The 24,891-nt window shown below is 49.9% G+C and overlaps 1 protein-coding gene across 1 annotated transcript in view; it reads left to right on the top strand.

The window, feature by feature from the left end:
- The window catches only part of GSG1L (GSG1 like), a 255,208-nt gene that overhangs the window by 167,634 nt on the left and 62,683 nt on the right, over positions 1–24,891 (top strand). The window contains exon 3 of the mRNA XM_018041086.1: positions 691–843. Within this exon, the coding sequence (XP_017896575.1) occupies positions 691–843 (153 nt within the window). The remainder of the gene's footprint in view (positions 1–690; positions 844–24,891) is intronic.

The raw sequence follows: 24,891 nt of genomic DNA, 5'->3' as shown, positions 1-24,891 counted from the left end.
CACGGCCAGCTTAGCTACAGGGAAGCCTGGGGGGTTGGTGGTTGGTGGTGGGGTATCCCAGTGAGCTTCCCTGGTAGCTCAGTGGTAAAGAATCTGCCTACAATGCAGGAGACAGGGATTCAGTCCCTGGGTTGGGAAGATCCCCTGGAGAAGGAAATGGCAACCCACTCCAGTATCCTTGCCTGGGAAATCCCATGGACAGAGGAGACTGGCGGGCTACAGTCCATGGGGTCGCAAAGAGTCGGACATGACTTAACGACTGAATAACAACAACGATGAGATCATCTTTCCATCTCTCGGCTCAGCAACTAGTGTCAGCCCTGAGGTGGCTCTCAGCGGCAGTCATTTTACAGATGAGAAGAGAAAGAGAGCCTCTTACCCAGTCACAGGATGAAAGTTCTTGCCTCCAATCTGAATGGACCCTCTTATGGTCCACATGCCTGCCTGGACCAGTAACCATCACCCTGAGAGTGCCATGATCTGAGGGACTTCAGCTAGGGCTCCTGAGCCAGTCCCGGTGAGGAGGATGGCTGGCCAGGATCTCCTTATCCAATTGGGACCCACCCTAGATCCGATGGTCTTCTCTAAAACGACTTGATCCGCCAACCCAAGGGCGTGGGGGTGGAGTGAACCCAGGGAGAGTCCGCCCTGTGGGTCCTCATCTCACGACCTCCCTCCTCCTCCGTGCAGGGGTCCTGTGGCTGTCGGTGGTCTCCGAGGTACTCTACATCCTCCTGCTGGTGGTTGGCTTCAGCCTCATGTGTCTTGAGCTCTTCCACTCCAGCAATGTCATCGACGGGCTCAAGCTCAATGCTTTCGCGGCTGTCTTCACGGTGCTCTCAGGTAAGGCAGAAGGCCTCGGGCAGTCGGGGAAGAACACACCAGAACCAGCCCTGCCCTCAGAGCAGAGGACAATGCAGGGGGGTGGAGCCACCTTCGGGCTAAGACCTGATTGGCTCCCCCGGGTGACTGTGGACCAATCACTTCTTTTCTCTGAGCCTCAGTGTTACAATTTGTAGAGTGGGATTTGTCTGCTTCCTTATTCTCTGAATCAGCATGTGTTTACTGGTGTCTTGTGTGCCAGGTTGGGTGCTAAGAAGTACCGGGGTTTAGAGTAATGAATGGAAACAGACAGTTGCGGCTCTTGGTGAAGCTTTACCCATGTGGGACAGAGATGGTTAGCTGGAGATGTTTCCAGGAGATGAATGCCACATGGCGAGGTGATGGATGGGATGTGTGCACAAGCGAGAGGGAGGTGGCCACGAGAAAGGCTAGATGGTGGTGTCCTGAAGGACGTGGAAGGGGAACCTGTTGGGGGTGGCGGGCACGTTGATTATCTGCTTTAGCTTATTGCCCTTGAGACATCCTTGGGGAGATGGCCAGCAGATAGCCAAAGGAACAAACCCATCTGGAAGCTCAAGAGTGGGGGCGGGGTGAGCAGAGATCGTGGGCAAAGGTCAGGGATTTTGAGGGTTTTAGGAAGAATTGGGTGGTTGGCGGCAGCAGCCCAACTCCAGGAACTGGAGACAGAAGACTCCAAGGAAAGGTCATTGGATTAGGTGGCCAGGTGCCCAGAATAGCTTCAGCAGATCCAGGTCATAAGGGGTTAAGCTGGGAGTTGGCCAGAAGGGAGCGAAAGAAGCCTGTAAACCATAACTTCAGGAGGCCTGACAGATAGAGCCGTGGCTTGGCTGTGTACGACAGCTATTCCTCAAAAGCCAAATGTAAATTGAATTTCTATAAATCTAATCCTATTCTTCATGCACTGGAAGAACTCTCTGTTTAATGAAACCGAAACGATGAACCTTTAGGTAAGGGAAATAATCGGCCCCTAATTGAGGTATGTATATGTAGCAGAAAGATCTCTCAAAGAATAAGGAGCAGAATTCAAGAAATTATAGCACAATCCATAGATCAAAACATGCGCATCGTCATTCCCAGGATGTGGGCAATCTAACCGAAATAGTAAAGGGAAGAACAGAAAATCAGAGTGAGCCTCTCGGCACAGTGTTGATTTTGGCCCCCTGCTTACTCTGTTTTCAGCTATTCCAGATCGAGAGATAGTTTATTCTTTTTTTGCAGTTGTTAATGCATTTATTATGCCTAAAATCAGTTTTCATTCATGGTTCTTTTTCTCTTTTAATGTTTTATTCATTTATTCAACTGATGGCCTGCTGGGCTCCAGGGAAAGTACTAGGTTTGGGGGAGTCAAAGAAAAAATGATTCCATTGTTGCCCTCCTGAAGTTTGTGATCTTGGAGAGATATAGACTCAGAGATACAGACTCATTAAAAGATTGTAACTTGGTGAACTGTGTGGGGTGAGTCCTGTGGGGTGGGGCGGAAGTGGGGTAGAGGGATGGGGGTGGGGAAGGGGGGGAACATATGTTTGCCTGGAGGTGCAGATGGGTGGGGTGGGGAATGGGCAAGCAACCATTCAAGCTGAGACTTTGGAGTAAACTTTGAGTTTGCTTGATAGACAGCTTGCGTGCATGCATGCTGGGTGGCTTCAGTCGTGTCTGACTCTGTGACTCTCTGGACTGTAGCTTGCCAGGCTCCTTTGTCCATGGGATTCTACAGGCCAGAATACTGGAGTGGGTTGCAGTGCCCTCCTCCAGGGGATCTTCCCCATCCAGGGATCGAACCTGTGTCTATTATGTCTCCTGCATTGGCAGGAGGGTGCTTTACCACTAGGTAGTGGTAAAGTACTTTACTATCTGGGAAGCCCAATGGATAGCTTGGGGAGGGCATTCTAGGTGGAGAGAAAAGCACAGGAAAAAGCCTAGTGAGTTGTCATATTCTGGCAACTTCATGTAGTTAAAAATGATGGGAGTGTGGAAAGTCAGGTGAGGAGGAATGTTGAAAGGTGAGGCTGGAGAGCCGGGTGAGGGTCTTGGTGCTTTGCAAAGGTCTATAGAGTTTATCCTGCAGGCAATAGGGAGCCATTGAAGAATCCAGAGCAAAGGGTGATACAGTCAGGTGTGCACTGGAGGATGAGGATTCAGGGTGCAGCACGGGCAGAGTGGAGCAAGAATGGAGGTGAGGAGATGGGAAAGGAGGTGAGAAAGGGTGAGTCCCCAGCCCTGTGCAGTGGCTCTGGGAATGGGAAATGAGCCCCAGCGCCCTCCAGTGAGAAGTCAGCAGGGCTTGTAGACTGATTAGGAGAGGTAAGCGGGAGTGGGTGACTGTGGAAAAACAGAGCCTCTGGGTCAGGGGTTCCTAGTGTGGAGTCCACAGACTTGAGGGAGACTATGAACCTGGATAGGGGGGAAGTTGCATCTTTATTTCTCTTAACTTGTAACTGACATTTAGAATATCTTTTAAATATGAAGGGAGGCAACACATCACAGTCGTGGGCGGCATCTGTGACGTAGCCACCAATAGGAACCGCAGTTTTCATATCATGCTATGGATGTGCAGATATCTTGCAATGCACTCCTTCAAAAGGGCAATGCTTCTTAGAGCTTCCGCTGAATCTTATCTAACATGGTAATGAAGGCGCACGTATATTATGATACAACACATGTGTTTGTGTATTTTGCTAATTGTATTTCAATATAACTGGTTTCTTCTGTAATCTTGTTATTTTATTTTATGCAGCTAAAAACATTATTCTGGGGATGGGACCCTAGGTTGAGATGACCAGACCCCTTGATCTGGGCTGGCATTTGGCTGGGACAGAGTAAATAGTGGTACCATTGAGAAGGCGAAGGCGGGAAAAGAGCAGGTGGAAGAGATGATGGGTCCATTCTGAAGAGGCTGGGTGTCAAAAGGAGAGGAGACATCAGCCCACATGGCCTACCAACCTCCTGGAATCCTTTTCACTGGAATCCATCTTGGCTGAGTGATGCCACCAGGAAGAACCTGGGCTAGAATGATGGATCAGAGACAGCCCGGAAACTAATCCCGTCATAAGAAAACCTTTGACTGCGAGAGTCACATGGCAGAGCAGTTCCCTGGGTTCCTTTACTCTGCTGTTCTCCACCCAGGCGTCTCTTCCCGATAACGTCTCCTGCTTGTTAGCATGTGTGTCTCCTCGGACAACTCAATTCTGAGTGTTAGACAAGAGCCCACTCTCGGGGTGGGAAGGGGTCCCCCTTCCTGCAACACCGCAAGATATCCAGCTCTTTTCTTTGTCAGTGGCTTTATCCCTCCTTTTCTTTCTCTCTACCAGGCATCGAAGAATCCCCTCTATTATCCCAAGCCTCCAGCCCTCCCCTCAACCTGCTTACTCCAGCCACATAACAAAAGCTGGCGGCCAGCCCCAGGCAAACGTCTCCAGTTCTACAAGCAGCCTTTTCATGGGGAAGCAAGTAGGGGGCTCTTGCCTCTACCTTGAAGAGCTTATCAAAGTTTTCACCCCTCAAAAATACCCCAGTTTCCTTTAGCAGGGAGCCCTACTGCGAAAGAAAATAAGATTGTCTTCGTAATTTCAGGCAGATAAACAACGCCGGGCTCAGGGAAGTTAATTGATTTGCCTAAGGTCACACGGCTGGTCAGTTGTGGAGCTGGGCTTAAACCCCACTCCTGCTGGCTTCAAAGCCCTCTGTTTGTTTTTCAGGATTGCACTGCAGGAGTGAACCCACGGGTGGGGAGGGAGAAGCCTTTTACATCCTCAGAAAACAGTAACTGAGAGGGATGTAGCAGCCAGATCACTTGATAAGATGATGTGATAAGCAGTCGGTGGAGAGAAAGGAGTCTGTATTCATGCCTGTGTTCAGTCGCTAAGTCCTGTCTGACTCTTTGCGACCCCAAGGACTGCAGCACGCCAGCTTCCCTGTCCTTCACTGTCTCCCGGAGTTTGCTCAAACTGATATCCATGGAGTCAGTGATGTCATCCAACCATCTCATCCTCTGTCGTCCCCTTCTCCTCCTTCCCTCAGTGTTTCCCAGCATCTGAGTCTTTCCCAATGAGTCAGCTCTTCGCATCAGGTGGCCAAAGTATTGGAGCTTTAACTTCAGCATCAGTCCTTCCAATGAACAGTCAAGGTTGATTTCCTTTAGGATTGACTGGCTTGATCTTCTTGCTGTGCAAGGAATTCTCAAGAGTTTTCTCCAGCACCACAGTTCAAAAGCATAAATTCTTCAGCACTCAGCATTCTCTTTTTTTTTTTTACATTTAATTTTATTATTTTTTTAATTTTAATTTTTTTTCCTTTTTAAAAAAATATAAATTTATTTATTTTGATTGGCAGTTTATGGTTCAACTGGGAGAAGATAAACCTAGGAGAAACAGGAGCCCAAGAGGGAGCCAAGCCCTAACTTGCCTGACCCGGAGGGACAAGAAAGCTGGTTTTTCGGGAGTCCCCTTGAGAACAAGTCAGCTGGGGAAGGATGCGGAGGTGGGGGTGAGAGGCTTGGAGGAGGTGGGTGGGCTTTTGGTTTGCTTCTCTGGGAGGGAAGAAGCAGGCAAGCAGGATCAGGGAGAATCCGTTGATTGAGGCCATATGAGGTGAGGGCTGGGTTCTGATGCTGCTGAACCAGCTCACATTGAGGGGTGCTCAGGTCAAGGTCAGTGCGTCTAGGGCAAAGGAGAGGGAGGAGGTGAGGCAGCCCCTACTGGAACCAATTATTATAAATAATTGTTATAAAGAACCAGTGGGGGACTTCCCTGTTGGTCAAGTGGTTAAGACTTTCCCTTCCAATGCAGGGGACATAGGTTTGCTCCCTGGTCAGGGACCTAAAATCCCACATGCCGTGGGGGGAGCTAAGCCCATGCACTTCAACTACTGAGCTCGTGCCACCACTTGAGAGAAGCCCCCGAGATGGAAAAAAAGCCAGCACATGGCAGCTAAGACACGATGCAGCCAAATAAATAAATATTTTAAAAAATGAATCGGTGGGTTAGGGTGAATTGTAATAACCAATACCAACTGAGATGCCAGGTTGCACCAACCCTGGGCTGACCTGCCGCAAGTGTTAATGTCTTTATGCCTCACTGTCCTTCTGGGAGGGACTAACATTATGCCCATTCCACAGATGGGAAAACTGACTTGCCGGCAGTCACATAGCTAGTCAGTGGCTGAACCCAGAGCCTGCCACACAGGGTGCTTTGAGCAGAGCTGAGGACTTCAGATTGTCATTGGTTATTATTATTGTTAGTATTCTTCCTAGCTGTCCCTGAATAAACTGAGGGATAGATGGCGGCCCCAGGGGCCAGCCCTGTTGCAGTGAGGCTGGGATGGAGGGATCTGGACTCTATAGCAAACCGAGAAGGAGTAGTGGGGCCTTGCCAGCAGGGTTGTGTTCAGATCCTGTGTTCCGCAGGAGGGTGTTTGTACAGAGCAGACACCCCCTGAGGGCTGGAGGCAGGGGCTGTGATGGTTGGCTCTCTGGTTCAGAGCCCGGCACACCCCATGCTTCTAGGTACCTACAAAGTGCTTAAATTTTGACTGCTTTTAGAATCAGAAGGAAAAAATAGAATAATAATGAAGACATAAGAATGAATCTAGACTGGATTATATTTTTTATACCACTGCCATCATAAAATGTAATTTTTAATATTTATTTTATGGAGGAACAGGCCCTTGAAGGGAAAAGTGCCTGGGGCCCATGAAAGTCATAATGTGGTCTTGAACTGGGCTATGGCTTTTCTCTGTCTCTCAGGGATGGAGCAAGACTGATTCCAGATGGGGTGGGGGCGGGGGCAGTACGGTTCCGGATGCCAGGTCCCCCTGCCCGCCCGGTCCTGTGGTTTTAGCTGAGGTGCTGGGCAAGATGGAGCTTCCTCGGCCCCTGTCTCTTCCCCCAGTGGCCAGGGTTTTGTATCTTGGAGGGGATGTGAAAGCAGGCCAGAAGATGTCTCTTCTTCCCCAGTTCCTCTGAAAGATGAGGGTGATCTCCTTAGGAAGGAAAGAAAGCCATTTGGAGAATTCCTACATCATCAGGCTAACAATGGTGGGCTTTTAGTAAAACCTGCGCTGGCATGAAGGGAATCATGTCTGTTTCCAGGAAATGATGAGACCTTGTGGAGAAGTCAGCAAGCGTCTATTTTGTTAAGTATCAAGAGAAAGAAATTTTGCGACTAAACAAAAAATGCCCAAGGATGAGGTAGCTCTTTGAATCCGGGAAGCTAGAATCTTGTCTTTGATGTAATCTTGGCGTATTTGGTTTCATCATAAAGTGTATATTTCACTGCACAGTAAGCACATCACTATTACACCTGTATTTAATTTCTTAACTTCAACCACGTTTTAGAAATTATTTTGTGACATTATATATAAAACATATGATTTCAAAACAGTTGTTTTAATTTTTTAAAATACAGAATATCTTAAATATGAAAGGGAACTGAATAGGGTATGATGGGAATGGGGATGTTCTGATGCTTTTGTGACCAAAAATATGCAGAGCCAGTGGACACTTGGGCTTCCCAGGTGGCTCAGTGGTAAAGAATCCGCCTGCAGGAGCTGCAGGAGCTGCGGGTTCGATCCCTGGGTCAGGAAGATCCCCTGGAGGAGGGCTCAGCAACCCACTCCAGTATTCTTGCCTGCAGAATCCCAAGGACAGAAGAGTCCGGCGGGCTATAGTTCATGGGGTCGAAAAGAGTCGGACACGACTGAAGGGACTAAGCATGCACACACTGTAAACGACCACTGTATTTTAGCATGAGTTTCCTGGGACAATAATCCCACTAACTGTCCCACCTGTTAGGCCTGTCCTAGAAGAATCCTCTGCCTATAATTCCCTTTGTTCTTCTCTTCTGCCTGACCAGACTAGGTTTCTTGCTCATAGCTGAGAGAGCAAGTATTTTTATGTATTTTTGTGTCTAAAAATGCAGAGGCTCTAAGAGAAATGAGTGTTTCCGCATTATTAAACGTTTCTTTTGCTTGCAAGTGACCAGAACCCAATCATATTAGCAGAAGGAAGAAAGGCAGGTGGGAGAAGGTGATTGAACTATATTGACTTCTTGTAAATTGAAGAGTACAGGGTGAGTAGGCTTCAGGCATGGCTGCATCCAGAAGATCATGTCATCAGGAATCTAGCTGTATCTCCAGGCTCTGATTTCTTTTAGCTTCGGTCTCAGTCAAGCCCGTCCTTATGGAGATAGGATGGTCACAAGGGGCTCCAAGCTTAGATAAGACTCCAGAAGCAGAGAGAGCTTCTTTCCAGTACAAAACTCCAAGGGAGACTGTGGTTGGACTAACGAGATTCATAGATTTACTCCTGAACCAGTCCTCATGCCAGAGGATGAAATACTCTGGTTAGCCAGATCTGGGTCTCTAGGCACACCTGTGGTATGGGCTTGGCCAAGGACCAAGCAGGACTAGTATGCAATGGTGGACAAGTGGTTACCCAAAGGCACTGGTTGATTGCAAATCCTGGTGGTTGGGAGTTGGTTGACTTGTCAAGTTGGGAGATAGCAGCAGTGGAGCTGAAGAACTCAGAGCCCCAGGAATGGCATAGGTCTTCATTTGGGTTCCTCCAGAGCAAACCCTAAGGTTAAAATATGTGTACAAGTAGTTTATTTGGGAGGTGATCCCAGGAAGTATGGTGGGACAGTGGATTTGTAAGACAAGAAGGCAGGAGGGCCAGTAAAGGAAGTGTGGGTGGGTGGGTGACCTCTACAGGCAACTGGGAGTCCCTTCTGTTGGGGACCCTCCAAGAGACTATGTAGGACAAGGGATGAGAAAGCAGTGGAATTTATTCACCGGCTTCCATCCACCACCACTGGCTCTAAGTCACTCCTGAGTCAGCACCCCACCCCTTTCTCCCCTGAATTTCTAACCTTTTCCACCTAAGAAAGAAAGTGTTTGAGGAAGGAGGTCACCAACACTCACAGGAGCTGCCAATCAGAGCTGCAGGTGACCTCTGGTATTGGCCAGGGGTGAGGGGCGAGGACAAACCAAGGCAAAGGGGAGTATGCTGATATTAACCTGTGCCCTGCAGTGCAGACCTGATGCTATTTGCCATCAGAAACCGTGGTCCCAGCAAGACTGCTCCACTGTACAGGTGCCAGCTGTTAGTTCAGGGAATCTTCGGGCCACCCTTACCTCTGACCAGCTGACTGCAAATCGGTCTTCCCAAGACCCCTTTATGTTTGGTTTTCATTAGGACTACTCACAGAACTCAGCAAAGCACTAGGGTTTTGGCATTGTCATAAAGGATACAAATCTGGGACCTCCCTGGTGATTCAGTGGTTGAGAATCCACCTGGCAACTCAGGGGACATGGGTTCAATCCCTGGTCCAGGAAGATTCCACATACCGCAGGGCAACTAAGCCTGTGTGTGACAGCTGCTGAAACCTACTCACCCAAGAGCCCGGGCTCTGCAACAAGAGAAGCCATTGAAATGAGAAACCCTTGCACTGCAGTGAAGAGCAGCCCCCGTTCACCATTCACCACAACTAGAGAAATTCTGCATGCAACAGCGAAGACCTAGTGCAGCCAAAAATAAAGTGAATTCATTAAAAATAAAATTAAAATGCATTAAAAAAAATGACCCCTGCCAGGATCAGCCAAAGGAAGAGACATTGAATGAAAGGTCCAGGAGGCTCCCCAGGCTTTGTCCTCTAAACCTAAGCTGGCTTGTGTCGTTCTCACCCCCGAAGCCAGGTGTGTGAGGAACGCTGCAGCTTTTTCATTTCTGTAAAAGAACTTCGCTTGGATTCTATGCTCCCATCCTCCTGGGCTGGTAGCGGATTTATTGTCATATTTGAGGGGCTACTCTGTATTGGCTGTGCTACAGTTGTCTAGACTCATGCAGTGTCTGACAAAGTGTCTTTGTCATCATCATTTTCATCAAACGGCCCAGACCCTGATCTGAAACCCTTGGGGCTAGAAGTGTTCCAGAATTTAGAACTTTTCAGATTTGAGGAGTTATGGTAACACATAGATCATCCATTGCATAACACCCCAGCAGGGATTAGGGCCATACTCTGTAAGCAAATACAGCAGAACCCATGAGTGTTCATGCTGGGGGCATAAATAAAGATGGTCAACAGCCTCATGTCCATTCAGGTCAGGCGTGACTGCTAAATGAGTTCAGACCATGTCAGATTTTTGTGGCCAAGTAAATTATGAAGAAGGTTTTGGATTTCAGAACGTCTGGGAATTTGCAATTGCAGACGAGAAATTATGGTCTCAATAGCTCCCTTGAATTGAGCACCTACTCTATGCCAGGCACTGTTCTGAACACATTCCTTCTGTTGAACCCTATGATAGTAGGTGCTGTTACTATTCCCCTTTCACAGCTGAGAAAACTGAGGTACAGATTTAGTAAGTGGCGGCTTTGGCTTCCAAGCCCATGTGCTTTACTATTATGTGGGTCCATGCAGGTTGCCACTGAGCCTCTAGTGCTGTCCACAGGGTCCCTTCTGGCCCCCAGGGCTTTGTTGCTCGGGTCAGGAGGGAGATGGGAGAAGGGAGCTGGTGACAGTGTCTGTGGCCTCATCACTCCTGATCAGAGGTCTCAAGTGCAGAGCCCACAGGGCCCATGCAGGTGACATAAATGGGTCAAGCTGTCCAGATGTAACACAACAGTGGATGTGGGCATGATGGCAAACCTGGAAGTGCACACCCCCTCAGCACCCCGGTGTTGCCATGGGGGAAGATGCGTGGCATTCAAGGAAAGCCAAAATCTGAGTTTTTTATGGAAAAATCGCCTGATTTTTAATTCAGAATGTTTTTTAAAACAGCTTTATTGGGATGGGATTTACATATCGTAAAGGTCACCCTTGTAAGGTGTATAAAGGCTTTTAGTAACCACCATAGAATCCAATTTGAAAATCTTTTCATCGCCCCCAAAAGAAACCCCATACCCAGTGACAGTCACCCCTTATTTTCTACCAACCCCCACCCCAGCTCTAGGCAACTACTGACGTCCTTTCTTACTATCTCCATGGATTTACCTGCTCTGGACATTTTGTATGCCTGGGCTCACCCACGATGTGGTCTTTTATAACTGACTTCCTTCACTTAGCATGGTGTTTTCAGGGTTCATCCACGTCGTAGGTTGTATCAACCCTGCGTTCCTTTTTGCTGTTGTTCAGTTGCTCAGTCGTGTCTGACTCTGTGACCTCCATGGACCGCAGCACCCCCGGCCACACTGTTTCCCGGAGTTTGCCCAAGTTCATGTCCATCAAATGAATGATGCTATCCAACCATCTCATCCTCTGCCGCCCCCTTCTCCTTATGCCTCAATCTTTCCCAGCACCAGTCTTTTCCAATGAGTCAGCTGTTCACATTAGGTAGCTTCCTTTTTATTGCCAAATGATATTCCATGGCACAGGTATACCACATCTTATTTCTCTGTCTGCCGGTTGATAGACGCGTGTGTGGCTTCCACTTTGTGGCTCGTATGAATAATACTGCTATGAACAGTCGTGTCCAAGTGTTGGTGTGCACATACATTTTCCTAGGAGAGACTGTAGTTACCTTGTTTAAATTTTTAATTCAAAATGTTTTAAACCATTGTACCAGCCAACAAAACATCACTGCAGACCCTCAGTCTCCGCTTCTGCCCCTGCCACAGACCATACCACCTTTCCCCCCGCCCCCGCCCCTCCCAATGAGGACTGGAAGATTGTTCTTTCTTTCTGTCCCCCACTCAGAGGTCCCTGTCCTAATCTCCTCTGTAAATTAAGGCTTCTAAAGATTAAAGCCAGGAGGGAAGGATTTTGCAGATGAATTTTACTTCCCTCTTTGCTGCAAAACCTCTGGGACCAAAAAGTCCAGAGCCTCTTACCCCTTGAATGAAGCGAAAGGAAAAGGGGGAAAAATGCTGGGGAAAAAAACATGAATTACCATCTAAAAATATTTCTCCATGCCTATTTGCCAAGTCATCATTTTGCATACTTAATGGTTGACCTCAAGTTGATACTCATCAGATGTACGGCTCTCCATGTGATGAAGTTTCATCTCCTTTAGAATTTTAAACCTAGCAGGCTTTTTTCTCACTTAGCCTGACTGGACCATTTTAGGGGAATTTTTTTTTTTTTTTTAACACAGTCTGTTTTTGTCATTTCTAGTTGGTATTTATCAAATGTTACTTTTGTAGAATGAGATCTAAACTCCTTCCTAAGACTACAAAATATGACCTTTGCTGTCCTCTCTAACTTTATCTCCTACAACCCAGCCCCTCCTCACTGGTCCTCACATTCTCCAAGCTTGGTCTTGCCCAGGCCTGGGGTCCCCTCCTTGGCGCTGCCTTCCCCACCCGCTCCTGGCTCATTTCTTCCCTCAGCCAGCTCTCCACTCAAATGTCATCTCCTTTAGGAGCTTTCACCACCCCCGGCCCCTGTCATTCCCACCCCCTCCCGCTTGTTTCTCTTAATGGCACATAATGCTTTCTGAGCAGCAACTAAAACGTGGCGGATACTCGATGAGTATTCGTTGAGTGGATAAGTGAACTCACACTGTTTGCTAATTCATTTACATGTCTGCTCCCTTATCTCTCCTCCTCAGACCAGGTTTTCTCAACATTCTTTGCTGAATCGTTCTTTCTCCTGTGGGCCTTTGTTGGTGTGTGGACTCTTCTCTAGTTGCAGGGATGAGGGGCCATTCTCTAGTGGTGGTGTTCAGGCAGCGATCAGGGGCTCCTCTCTAGTTGGAGTGCTTGGGCTTCTCATTGCGGTGGCCTCTCGTTGCTGAGTACAGGCTCAGTAGCTGTGGCCCATGGGCTTAGTTGCCTCATGGCATGTGGAATCTTCCTGGACCAGGGATCAAACCCATGTCCTCCACACCAGCAGGTGGATTCTCAACCACTGGGCCACCAGGGAAGCCCACTGGATCATTCTTTATTGTGTGTGGGGGGAGAGGGGCTGCCCTGTGCATTGTTGACCAGCAGCATCCCAAGCCTCTACGCCCCCCCCCAGATGCCAGAAATACCCCCCGCCAAGTCGTGACAACCAAAAACATCTCCAGACATGGCCAAATGTCCCTTGGGAGGCAAAATCATGCCTGATTGAGAACCACTGCCGCGGCTAATGGGTTCCCCAATAGCTGTGAGTGTCTTTTTCACTGCTGTATCCCCCGGGCCTGGCCCTTAGAGCGTTCTCTTTGAATGTAGGCGTGCCTTGCAGAGGGCAGCCCCTCACAGTGAGGTTATTGGTATTGGAGCTTTGGGGTCTGCACCTTGTCCCAGTAGGACCATCAGGGACTCAAACCACACAGACTGGATCAAACCACAGCTGGATCCTGTTGAAATGGTGTGCTCTGGCAAGTTACTTCTAGCTCTTTGTCCCAGTCTGCACCCACACAAGATGGGTTTGGGTGATCAAATGAAATCACCCGACCACGCCAAGAGCCAGTGGAGAGGGTGGGCACACAGCCTGTTCTCAGTCTTGTTCGTTGAAAAGTGTGGGTGAGAACAGTGACAGCGGTGGGATCGGAGGGCTCTGCCTGTACGAGGAGGCAACCCTGTGTCCAGGTGTGTCCAGGAGAGTCCCAGTATCATTGTAAACAGGGCCCACTTCACTCTCAGAAGCATCCTGGTTCTGCTGAGAGACCGTCTAAACTGTCTGCTCACTCAGGCAGTTTGGCTGGGCTAGGGGGAGGGGATGGGGACTGGATCAGCTCTTGCCTTATTCTGTGAGTTTCTGCTTGAAAGAGTCCATATCACGGACTTCCTTCATGGTCCAGTGATTAAGACTCCGCCTGGCAATGCAGGGGGCAAGAGTTTGATCCCTGGGCGGGGAAACTAAGATCCCACATGCCTCGAAGCAACTAAGCCCATGAACCACAACTAGAGAGTCCATGCCCCACAACAAAAGATCCTGTTGCTGCAACTGAGACCCGGTGCAGCCAAAAAAGAGTCCATACCTTTCTCTCTGATTTCCTAAGGCAGAAATCACCCCCCCCCCCCCCAACGGCAGCCTTTCCTGCTGTCGCTGCTTGTTTGAATTGTTCCTTCTCTTCTAGTCCAGGGCTTGGTCTATTTCTGCTCAGCTTCTCTCAGCTTGCTAGAACCATGGGACTTTTTTTTTTTTTTTGACTCTGAGTTGCTGACTTTCATTTGGGCTTTGTTTTCCTTGTGGTTGTCGTGGGCTGGGCAGCTGGGAGGAACGCTGGGCAGGGTCGGACTGTTTGGAGCTGGGGGGACGGGCTCTGACAACAGCCTGTCCCCTGGGTGTAAGTGTTCATTCCACGCTGGGGCTGACAGAAATGTAGAAAAAGACTCTCTGAGCCTTCAAGGATGGGTGGAAAGGTGTGAAAGCCCTTGCCCAGGAGGAAGCTGGATGACAGATGCTGAGGCTCCAGGGACACACGGCATCCATCCTTCATCCATTTCTCCTTCCACAAATAGTCCTGGAGCCTCTCTGTGCCAGGTACCAGGAGAGCAAGCAGGTGAGCACTCTGCCCTTGGGGGCTTGTGTCTAGTGGGGAAGGCAGGGAATTAGCAAGTGGTTGGGACTCTGATGTGAAGAGACAGTCCCAAGGGTGGAGACCATGCCCTGCGGGGGGCTCAGGGGCCTTCCTAGAGGCCCTAAGGATGGGAGGACTCAGCTGGGGAAGGAGGCAGTGGGGGTGATGGGGGCAAGAGAGAGAGAGTGCTCCATCAGAGGGGCAGTGCATTCAAAAGCCCCAAACGGGTGGGATTTTGGAGGATCGATGAGAAGGTGGCCGTGGGAGGAGACTGGAGAGCAAGGGGGGCCTGGAGATGAGTGAGACACAGAGGCCAGGGGCAGGGCTTGAGTTTTCTTAGCAGAACAAGAGGGAGGAAGGCAAGCTTTAGGGGTTTTCAGCAGGGAAGTGTCCCTGGAGGGGCCAGACATGGACCAGGTGCACTGGGCAACAGGAGAGAAGTGGAAACGTGGGTCTGATGGTGACCTGCTGTGAATGCCAAGCCAGGAAATGTGGGCCTTACCCGAGAGCAGATGCAGCTGGGGACCTCTGAGGCTTTAAGTGAAGAAGTAGTAAGGTCCAGGGGCAAGTTCTATGAAGATGGTTCTTGGGGTAGAGGAAGGGGCTTCCCTGATGGCTTAGTGGTAAAGAATCCACCCACCAAGGAGACATGGGTTTGGTCCCTGGGTGGGGAAGATCTCCTGGAGGAGGGCATGGCAACCCACTCCAGCGTTCTTGCCTAGAGAATCCCTTGGAAAGAGGAGCCTGGTGGGCTACAGTCCACAGGGTCGAAAAGAGTTGGACACGACGGAAGTGACTAAGCACGCGTTCATGGGGAGGAGAAAGGGGTGGGCACAATCCAGGAGCCTCGCTATGAGGCCGTGTGGCCATCTGGCCACAAGGAGATGGTGGCAGTGTGAACAGAGAAGGATGGGGGTGGACTTGAGAGAAGCAGGGTCGGCAAGACTTGGCAGTCTGTAAACCAGAGGGCAGGGGTGGGAGTTGTCAGTGTGCCCCATCACAGCTGACCATGATGGAGAAGTGGAGAGTCATGCCCTGAGGTCAGGAAGACAGAGGGCTGCATTCTGGGTGGGTGAGGGTTGAGACAGGACCTCTCCCGGGAAATGCTCGCTCATCATGTCTCAACCTGTCCAGGGCTAGGAGGGAGGGGATGGGCAACGGAGGAGGGTAGAAAGCCCCTGGTAACAAAAGAGATGGAGCAGGAGGCTGAGGGAGGCAGAGGGAGATGAACAGACCCGCTAGGGTGGAGGGGGACACACACAGGGAGAAAGAGACAGAGCAGGGAGGAGACACAGTGAGAAAGCTAGAAAGACGCCAACACTGACTGAGCCTCTGCCTCAGAGCCTTTGACTGCGTGGATCACAGCCAACTGTGGAAAATTCTGAAAGAGAAGGGCATACCAGACCACCTGACCTGCCTCCTGAGAAACCTGTATGCAGATCAAGAAGCGACAGTTAGAACCGGGCTTGGAGCAACAGACTGGTCCTAAATTGGGAAAGGAGTACGTCAAGGCTGTATATTGTCAGCCTGCTTATTTAACTTATATGCAGAGCACATCATGCAAAATGCTGGGCTGGATGAATCGCAAGCTGGAATCAAGATTGCTGGGAGAAACATCAACAACCTCAGATATGCAGATGATACCACCCTAATGGCAGAAAGTAAAGAGGACTGAAGAGTCTCTGGATGAAGATGAAACAGGAGAGTAAAAAAGCTGGCTTACAACTCAGCATTGAAAAAATGAGGATGACACCTGGTCCCATCACTTCATGGCAGATAGATGGGGGAAAAAAATGGAAACAGTGGCAAATTTTATTTTCTTGGGCTCCAAAATCACTGTGGATGGTGACGGCAGCCACAAAATTGAGAGACACTTGCTCCTTGTAAGAAAAATTATGACAAACCTAGACAGCATATTAAAAAGCAGAGACACCACTTTGACAATAAAAGTCAGTATAGTCAAAGCTACTGTTTTTCTAGTAGTCATGTATGGATGTGAGAGTTGGACCATAAAGAAGGCTGAGTGCCAAAGAATTGGTGCATTTGAATTGTGGTGCTGAAGAAGACTCTTGAGAATCCCTCGGACTACAAGGAGATCAAACCAGTCAATCCCTAAGGAAATGAACCCTGAATATTCAATGGAAGGACTGACGCTGAAACTGAAGCTCCAATACTTTGGCCACCTGTTGGAAAGAGCCGACTCGTTGGAAAAGACCCTGATGGTGGGAAAGATTGAGGGCAGGGGTGAAGGGGGTGACAGAGGATGAGATGGTTGCATGGCATCACCGACTCAGTGGACATGAGTTTGAGCAAGATCCAGGAACTAGTGAAGGACAGGGGAGCCTGGTGTGCTGCAGTCCATGGGGTTGAAAAGAGTTGGCCATAATTGAGCAACTGAATAACAACAACGTCTTGATAAACTCATCATTTGGAGTTGAAAACATCATATGTTGAAAATACTTTCTAGTTACCTAACCGTCAAAGCTGGGCCTGTGCTGCCAGGACAGTGTTTCTCAGCCTTACATTCATTTCTATTTTATTTTTTGGCTGCATGGGTCTCTGTTGTGGTGCACGGACTTCTCTCTAGCTGTGGCATGAGGGCTCAGGTGCCCCACCGCGTGTGGCACCTTAGTTCCCCCATCAGGGATCGAACCGCCGTCCCCTGCATCGGAAGGCGGATTCTTAACCAGTGGACCTTCAGGGAAGTCCCTCAACCTTATATTCATTCTTGTTCCATGTTTTATACCTTTTTTTTTCTTTTCTAATTGCCCCTCCCCTCATGAAATCTGAACTTCACAGTTATTCTATACATCTGTTTACTTACATTATATACATGTGTGCTCTCTATACAGTTGGAATTTTTTTCTCTTTTGCATGTACTAGGATGGTAGTGACCTTTTAGGCTGAGACTTTCACATACAGCCTGCCTTGAAGTGAGTCAAACCATGGCCCTGGGACCTGGGGGGCTGGCATCTACCCTCCTCTCTGATCTACTTGCCGGCTGTGGGTCTTTGCTGACTTAGTTGTTCTGTGCAATTTAATTTCCTTCACAGAGCACCTCCTATGCACTGAACCTGTGCGAGACCCAGGGCTGCAGATCTGAGCAAGTGTGACCCCCCCCACAACCCCGCCTCCCACCCGGTTTCTGTGAACTTATGGCCTGGGAGTGGTGGAGGGAGGAGACAGGCATTGTCCGAGTCTGACAATGACTGACGATGACAGGGTTGCCAAAATTCTGGGATCACTTAGAAAGGTTGAGACTTCGGAAAGGTTGGATCACCAGTGAAAGCTCTAGATTTTTGTTTTTAAATGAAAGTCCAATTATCAAGAAAGTTATCACCCATATATTGTTGGTGGGAATGTATGATAGTACAGCTGCTCTAGAAAATAGTTCAGCAGTTATTTTCAAAAGTAAGAATGGATCACCATACGACTTACCAGGAGACCCAGGAGTTGCACACTTGGGCATGGATCCCAGAGAAAGGAAGACAGATTTTCACATGGGAACTTGTATAGGAGTGTTCATAGTGACTTTATTTGTAATAGCCCCAAACCAGAAAATAACCAAATGTCCTTCAGTGAGTGAGTAAACAAATACAGGTAATACATACTTAATAAAAGTAATAATTGTTTAATAAATTAAAAAGTAAATTAATAAGCAGCACATCCATCCAATGGAACTCGGCAAAAAAAAAAAAAAAAAAAAAAGGACCACTACTGATACACACAATAACTTGGATAGACATCAGGGAAATGATGCTGAGTGAAAGAAGGGATACATATTGCATGATTCCATCTGTGCGTCATTTAATAACATAGTTATGGATTAGGAATTGCCAGGGATTAGGGATGGCAGGCGAACTGGGCGTGTGTAGAAAAAGGCAACTTGCTGGGTCTAGTGATGGTGCAGTGTGCAGTGGAGTATCTTGATCGCGTGGTGCTTACGCAAAGTTGCGCATACGATAAAATTACACGGAGCTGCACATATACACACAAGGGTGCGAGCAGAACTGGTGAAATCTGAGTCAACCACGGATTGTGCCCTGGTCAGTTTTTTGACTTTGATATTGGACGCTCGGACCATGCAAGTTGATAAGTGTTAACACTGGGGTAAGTATGCGTGAGACTTCCTTGTACATTTCTTTCCTCCCTTTTTTAAAGAAAATTTTGGCCACACTGGGTCTCCATTGTGGCACGCAAGCTCTTTGTTGCGGCGCGCAGGCTGTCTCTAGTTGAGGGGCTCGGGCTCTAGTGTGCGAGGACTCAGTAGTTTCCCCAAGGCCTGTGGGATCTTAGTTCCCGGATCAGGGGTCAACCCTCGTCCACTGCATTGCAAGTTGGATTCTTAACCACTGGACAACCAGGAGAGTCCCCTTGTACATTTCTTTGCAACTTCCTGTGAGTCTATAATTATCTCAGAATAAGAAGTTTAAAGAAAAAAATCCAGTAAGAGTTACGAGGTGGCTTAGAGATGATTTGGTTGGAAACCCCCCCTTTTTATGTCCCCTGCACTGTGTGTTCTGTGTCGCCTGTCGCCTCGCTCTCTCCAGTCTGAGGCAGGTCCCAGGAGATCAGAAGCAGAATTGGGACCGTCCTGAGTCAGGAGCCCCATCAGAGCAGCCAAGTGCCAAACACAGCAGGACAGGGAGGCCCAGATCGGGCTGTTCCTCTCTTCCCTGCTGTTGCTTGGGCTGTTTACCGGTCCAGGCTGCCTTTCTCCTTCCTCCCCACCTCCCCTTGTTCCCTCTTGGTGAACACATGTTGATCTTTCCTGGCCCAGCTCGAAGCTCAACTCCCCTTCCAAGCCTTTCCCTAAGCCCAGGTAACACTGACCTCTTCTCTCCCTGTGGCTCCTTCCAAGGGTTGAAAATGTACATGCTTTCAGCGACATATGGAAGGAAATGTGGATGCATGAGTGGGTGGGACTATTACAAGATTGACAGAGGCAGCAGACTGGGCAATGATGGGCCCCACGGGTGCCACATAGCCCATGAGGCTTGGCCACTGGTCCTCACTGAACAGCACAGCTCTGATCAGCTCCAGCTGAGGGTCACCGAGGGGAAATGTGGACCCAGTCTTGCCAGAGTTTCTGATTTTTACAAGAGAAGCCAAAACTCCCATATTTTTAATGTAAATCCTCCAGATTTTTAAGTGTTGCCCCCCTCCAAAAAAAAAAATTCATCATTTTTTACAGCTCTAGCCAACCTCTGCAGGTTGGGTTCAGTCCACGGCCTGCCGTTTTTCGATTGTGGATATACATATTTCTGTTTTCGTATTTGTAATCAAGGATTTTCCTTCACTGTTTACATGGTCCTCCTCATTAGTGTTGGGAGGATAGCCATGCCGTAGTCACAGCTGTAAGCCCGGTGGCTGATCCAATGCTTTGTATATAGAGGATGCTTCACAAGTGTTAGTTGAATGAATGAGTTGGAGTGTTAGAAGCAAGTTAGGGGCTTGCAGAGTGGTTGGAAGATTAAAGAAGGGCACCAGGACCTGTCAGCTGTGTTTTCAGTAGGTGGGGCTGAGGGGGCAGCCTGTGCTTGTTTGGCAGCCTGGCCTTGCCCAGACTGGTTGTGGTGATTAAAATTCTGCCACATCCTTGGCATGCTTTTGCAAGCGAGGGTTGGGGGTGTATGCAGGCCACTGGGTCTTTCATACAAATGAGCCTGGCCCCAGGCACAGAGCCAGGCAGCAATTGGACTTTGGCAAGGGGATAGGAGGAAGCAAGAATTTTAATAAGTTTAATAAAAATTGGAAGTAAAACCCACGATCCTGGAACTGCCTGATTCTAGCGGTTTTAACCTACTTATGGAGTGGGTGTGGCGATGGATGCCAGGTGCGCAGGGGATGCCTGGTCTCTGGGGAAACCCAAGGACGGCCAGGTACTGGCCCAGTGGAAGCTGGACTCTGAGGAGTGTGGTCAGGAAGCGTCACCTGGTCCTGGGGGCGTGGCTTTCGCGGAAATCAAATAGGTGGGCGGTGCAGCAGGAGATCGTCCCGGAAGCCTGTTATTCTACTCTCCCTCTGGTGGCCAGGACTGCAGCCAGCCGGGGCTGGACAGGCACAGGGTCCAGCCCTGGGGAGAGGATTGGGTAGGGAAACTGAGGCCCAAGTCCTGCTGTAGGGAGAAAGCCACACTCTGGAGTCTCAGGCAGCGTGGGCTGGGGCTTAGTGGAGGGACTGGAGTTATCCATTCACCAGAGGGAAGGGGACTCTGAGGGACTCCAGTCACAGCTGTTTGGCGGGGTCCACTAATCTGCACTGTCCATGTCTGATCTACACAGGAGCCAGGCCCCTCGGCTCCCAGGAGTTTACGTTTTGTCACCAACGTGCCAGGCACTCTCTTGCTTTAAGGCAGAATCTGATCTGTCTGGTGGTTCCCGAATCCCTAGTACCTGGTTCAAAGTTGGCCTCCACAAATGCTTGTTGACCAGGGGAGTGTAACAGAAACCTGCCTGCCAGTAACTCAGCGGGGTTTCTGTGTGTGGTGAGAGATGCTCTGGCGAGACATGGAAATCTTGGAAGCTACCTACCGCAGAAGTGAAGTGGTAAGATGTGTGGAGATCTCGAGGAAGAATGGCTCAGGTAGAGGGACAGCAAGTGCCACGGCCCTGAGGTAGAAACTTGATTGGCACATTCAAGGGACAGCAAGGAAGCCAGAGTGTTTCGAGAGGAATGAGAGAGGAGAGGAGGGCAGGGGTAAGGTCAGGGAGGGAGACAGAGATTTCTGTTGTCATTCCTGAATCCATCAGCCCCCTGGATTGATGGTGGACTTTTAGGATGTTTTCAGTCCTCCTCTGCGATGAATAACCTTGTCCGTGTATCTTTGCTCACAGGTGCAAATATGTCTGAGGGTAAATTCCTTGAAGTGGAATTACTGGGTCAAAAGGAAGGTGTGCTTTCAGTTTTGACAGCTGACCCTTCGGCTGGCTTCCTCTTAGGGTCTTCCACACCCTTACTTTCCTGGTCCCTGCCTGGGCCTGGTGTCGCATCCTGGCTGTTTCACACTGGAGGGCTCTGCTGTCTCCCAGGCTCCCATCTTTCTTCCACCCCGCCCCCCTGCCCCACAGCTCCAGGTGGCTGGGGAGTCTTAAGAGCCCCTTGGAGGACACTTCCCCTTGATGGAAATTCTCCACGCCTGAGAACTCTTCTCACAAACGTGCTTTCCCCAGGAATTGGAAACTAACTGATGGCTATTTTGAGACACGGAATTGAGTTTGTGCTTGCCCATTATCCATCTCTGGGAAGGGGGCCAGATGGCAGAGCACCTGGCTGGGAAGGAGACCCCACCGCCCCCTGCCCCGACCCCCATGCCTCTCCTCTGGATAAAGCTGAGTCACCTCTCATGACATCACAAGGCCTGGCGGCTCTGAGACCCACCCAGTTGGAGACCAAAGAGTCAGCCAACATGTATCCGACGCTTGCTGTGTGCTCTGTGCGCTTGTATATAATATGACTGTAAACGGGAGGAGTGTCACGCCTCCCCCCGCTTATACCTTTCCTATGACCTGCTGCTGTGTCCTGAATGAAATCCCAACCTCCCCATCTCCCTGCACCCTTCACCCCCTTGCTCTCAGGCTCCAGCCACCCTGACTCCTCCCCACTCTTGGGCTTTGGCAATCGCTGTTCCCTCTGCCTGGGACTCTTCCAGGCTTTTTCATGACCAACTCCTTCTTATCTAGGAAGGTCCTAGCTTGAAGTTCCAGCTTGAAGTCACTTCCCCCGATAGTCTAACCTGAAGTAGCTTCCCCCAGGCACTCTGTCTCCTTGCTCAGTTTCTTCTTTGAAATCACATGTTTGGTGTCTGTCTGCCCCACGTGCCTGTCAGCTCCATGAGGACTGGGACTCTGTGTTGTTTACCACTGGTTCCCTAAGACTTAAATCAGTATCTGGCACATAATAGCTGCTCGAGGGATATTGGTTGTGTGAGTAAACGTGACTAGGTATTTATTATCTCCGCTTTCCAGATGAAGAAATGGCGCCTCAGAGATGTTCAGTAACTTGCCCTTGGACACACAGCTGGGAAGTGGCAGAACTGAGATTCTGCCTGGCTTCCAGCCAGTGGTCTCTTCCCTGCTGGATGGCCAAATTGACATTGTTGGCTGTCTTGAGATGACAGGCAGGTATCTGGCTGGTGTTTGAATCTTGAAGGCCAGCAATGTCCAGGTAGGTGTGCCAGGGAGTCTGGGAAGACTGGAATGAGGGACTGCTGTCCCTTCATTCTCTTCTCTTTGAATAGAGCCAAGCCATCCACTGGCCATGTGGTATTACAAGTCCTGGAGAGGCCTGGGGGCTCTGAGACCTACTGGGATGGAGCCCACATAAGAGTCAACCAGCAGGCAAGATCTGGGTCACTCTCCAGGCCACCCCTGTGCCTCACATGTGCCCTGATCCTTCTCATCTAGGGTCTTCTGGGGTTCCATCCCCTGTCGCCTGAGCTGCTTCTGATGGCTCTCAGGCCTGCCCCCTCCCCTAGCCAGACTTCTGCTTTTCTTATCATCATGCTTAGTCATAGCTCTTCTGTGAGGTTCAGGCTGCCTGGGAGGCACTGATGGTGTTATATATCTGGAGAACCTGGCTCTCCAAAGGGGCGCCTGGACAGTGCTCAGTACAGCCTCAGCACCTGTAGAGCAGACTGCATGGACCCACAGCTCATTCTCATAACTAGATGGGGAAACTGAGTCATCGACATTTAACAGACTTGCTCAGGGCACAAGGCCAGTAAGTGTTGGGTGCAGGCTTTAGACCTAGGCAAATCCTGGACTGTGTGGAGGCAAATTTGGATCCAGTGTGGACTCCGACTCTGGAGTCCACACTGTCCTGTCTCTCGTGACAGCATCTGAGGTGGTCTGCTAGTTGGGGAAAGAGGCCCAACCAGCAAAGGGGGAGGGCGGAGGTGGTCTAGTCTGGGATGCAGGGGTGGGATGATGGGATGATTTATTCCCAGGGGCCCGGGAGGATAATCAGCAGTTGGGATGGAACTTAGTACTTTGGTTGGGAAGGCCTCTGTCAGCTTGGGGGTGGGATGAGGCATAGCGGACACTCCTGGACTTGACTTGGGAAGGGAACCCCTGCAGACCCCACCTCTTGGAGGCCACAGGTCAGGAGCAGGGGAGCCAAGAGTGGATGTGTCTGCGTGGCTCAGCCTTGCTGGGACAGGCAGGGGTCCTCTGCAGTGGGGTGCTACCTAGAACCGCCCTTCACTCGCCTGTGCTGCTCCGCAGAGTGCAGATGCAGATGAGCCCCCGTGGTCTGAGGACCAACCCGCCCCCCGACCCCAGTCCTAATCTCTGCTCTCAGCACTGGGGAGCCCTGGTGGGGGCACCTGCCTGAATCCCAGACCTTCCTTGGAAGAAAGGCTGGAAAACCCACCCCTGCCCGAGGAAGGAGCAGAACAGGAAAACTGGGTCTTGGGCAGGGATGCCAGGTGGACAGGAGCAAAGGCAGTGATGTCCAGTCCTGCGGTGATGCTCGTGACACACCCTACTCTCCCAGGAGCCACCCCTGGGCCCAGACCATCCCAGCTGCTCACCTGAGGGAGCTCTCAGCAGCACTTGGAGGGGACCAGGGGACAGCCCCTCAACGCCCAGCTCCAAACTCGCTGCACTGCCCCACTCCTGCTTTGCCCTCCCATCCCCCTGGCTGTGCATGGCCAGGTCCCAGTCTTGAAGGCTTCCTTCTTGGCTCCTGTCCCAGGACAGAGGTGGGCCCCATGGGATCTGCAGTCCATTGGCATATGGGCCCCTCTGAGTCCTCCTGAGCCAAATCAGGAAAGGGGCCTGGGGAGAGATTCCCTGAGCCAGCATCACTTATGAAGGAGCTGCTAGTGCCCTGCCCCCACCTCCATATAGCACATAAGCCCACTTCCCTGTAGTCACAGACGAGGCTCCCACCCTCCTGGCCTCCTGAACCAAGCACAGTGGCTTCCTTCCACCTCAGGGCCTCTGGCTTGCCCTCATCTACCCCTCGGCCTGTCTTCCCCAAATCTTCAAAAATTTCGGGTCTTGATGAATACAGGAGTCGCTGTGCTGCGTACCTGAAACTATCACATTTTTAATGGGCTATGCATGCATGTTCAATCGCTCAGTCGTGTCCAACTTTTTGCAACCCCATGGACAGTAGCTGGCCAGACTCCTCTGTCCCTGGGAATTTCCAGGCAAGAATACTGGGGTGGGTTGCCATCTCCTACTCTAGGGGTTATCTTCCCGACCCAGGGATCTAACCCATGTCTTCTGCATCTCCTGAATTGGCAGGTGGATTCTTTACCACTGTGCCACCTGGGAAGCCCTAAGTTAATTGTCTATACACCAATATAAAACAAAAAATTTTTTAAAATTTCAGGTCTCAGCTTAAATGTCACTTTGTTAGACGTGCCCACCCTGACTTCCTTGACCAGACTTACTACCCCATCACCCATTACCCCTAGCGCCACCTGAGAAGACCCTCCCAATAACCCTTTTTTCTCATGCCCCCTCTTTACCTTCACAGCATATTCTAAACTCTGAATTTTGCATATGTGCCTATGTTTATTTTGTCTTCCTTCATGAAGCTATCAGCTCTGTGAGAGCAGGGATCATGCTTGTCTTTTAA

The sequence above is a fragment of the Capra hircus genome, chromosome 25 (assembly GCF_001704415.2).
Source record: "Capra hircus breed San Clemente chromosome 25, ASM170441v1, whole genome shotgun sequence".
Lineage (NCBI taxonomy): Eukaryota > Metazoa > Chordata > Mammalia > Artiodactyla > Bovidae > Capra > Capra hircus.
Note: the sequence above shows the minus strand (reverse complement) of the source record. Positions and strands in the feature narration are given on the sequence as shown.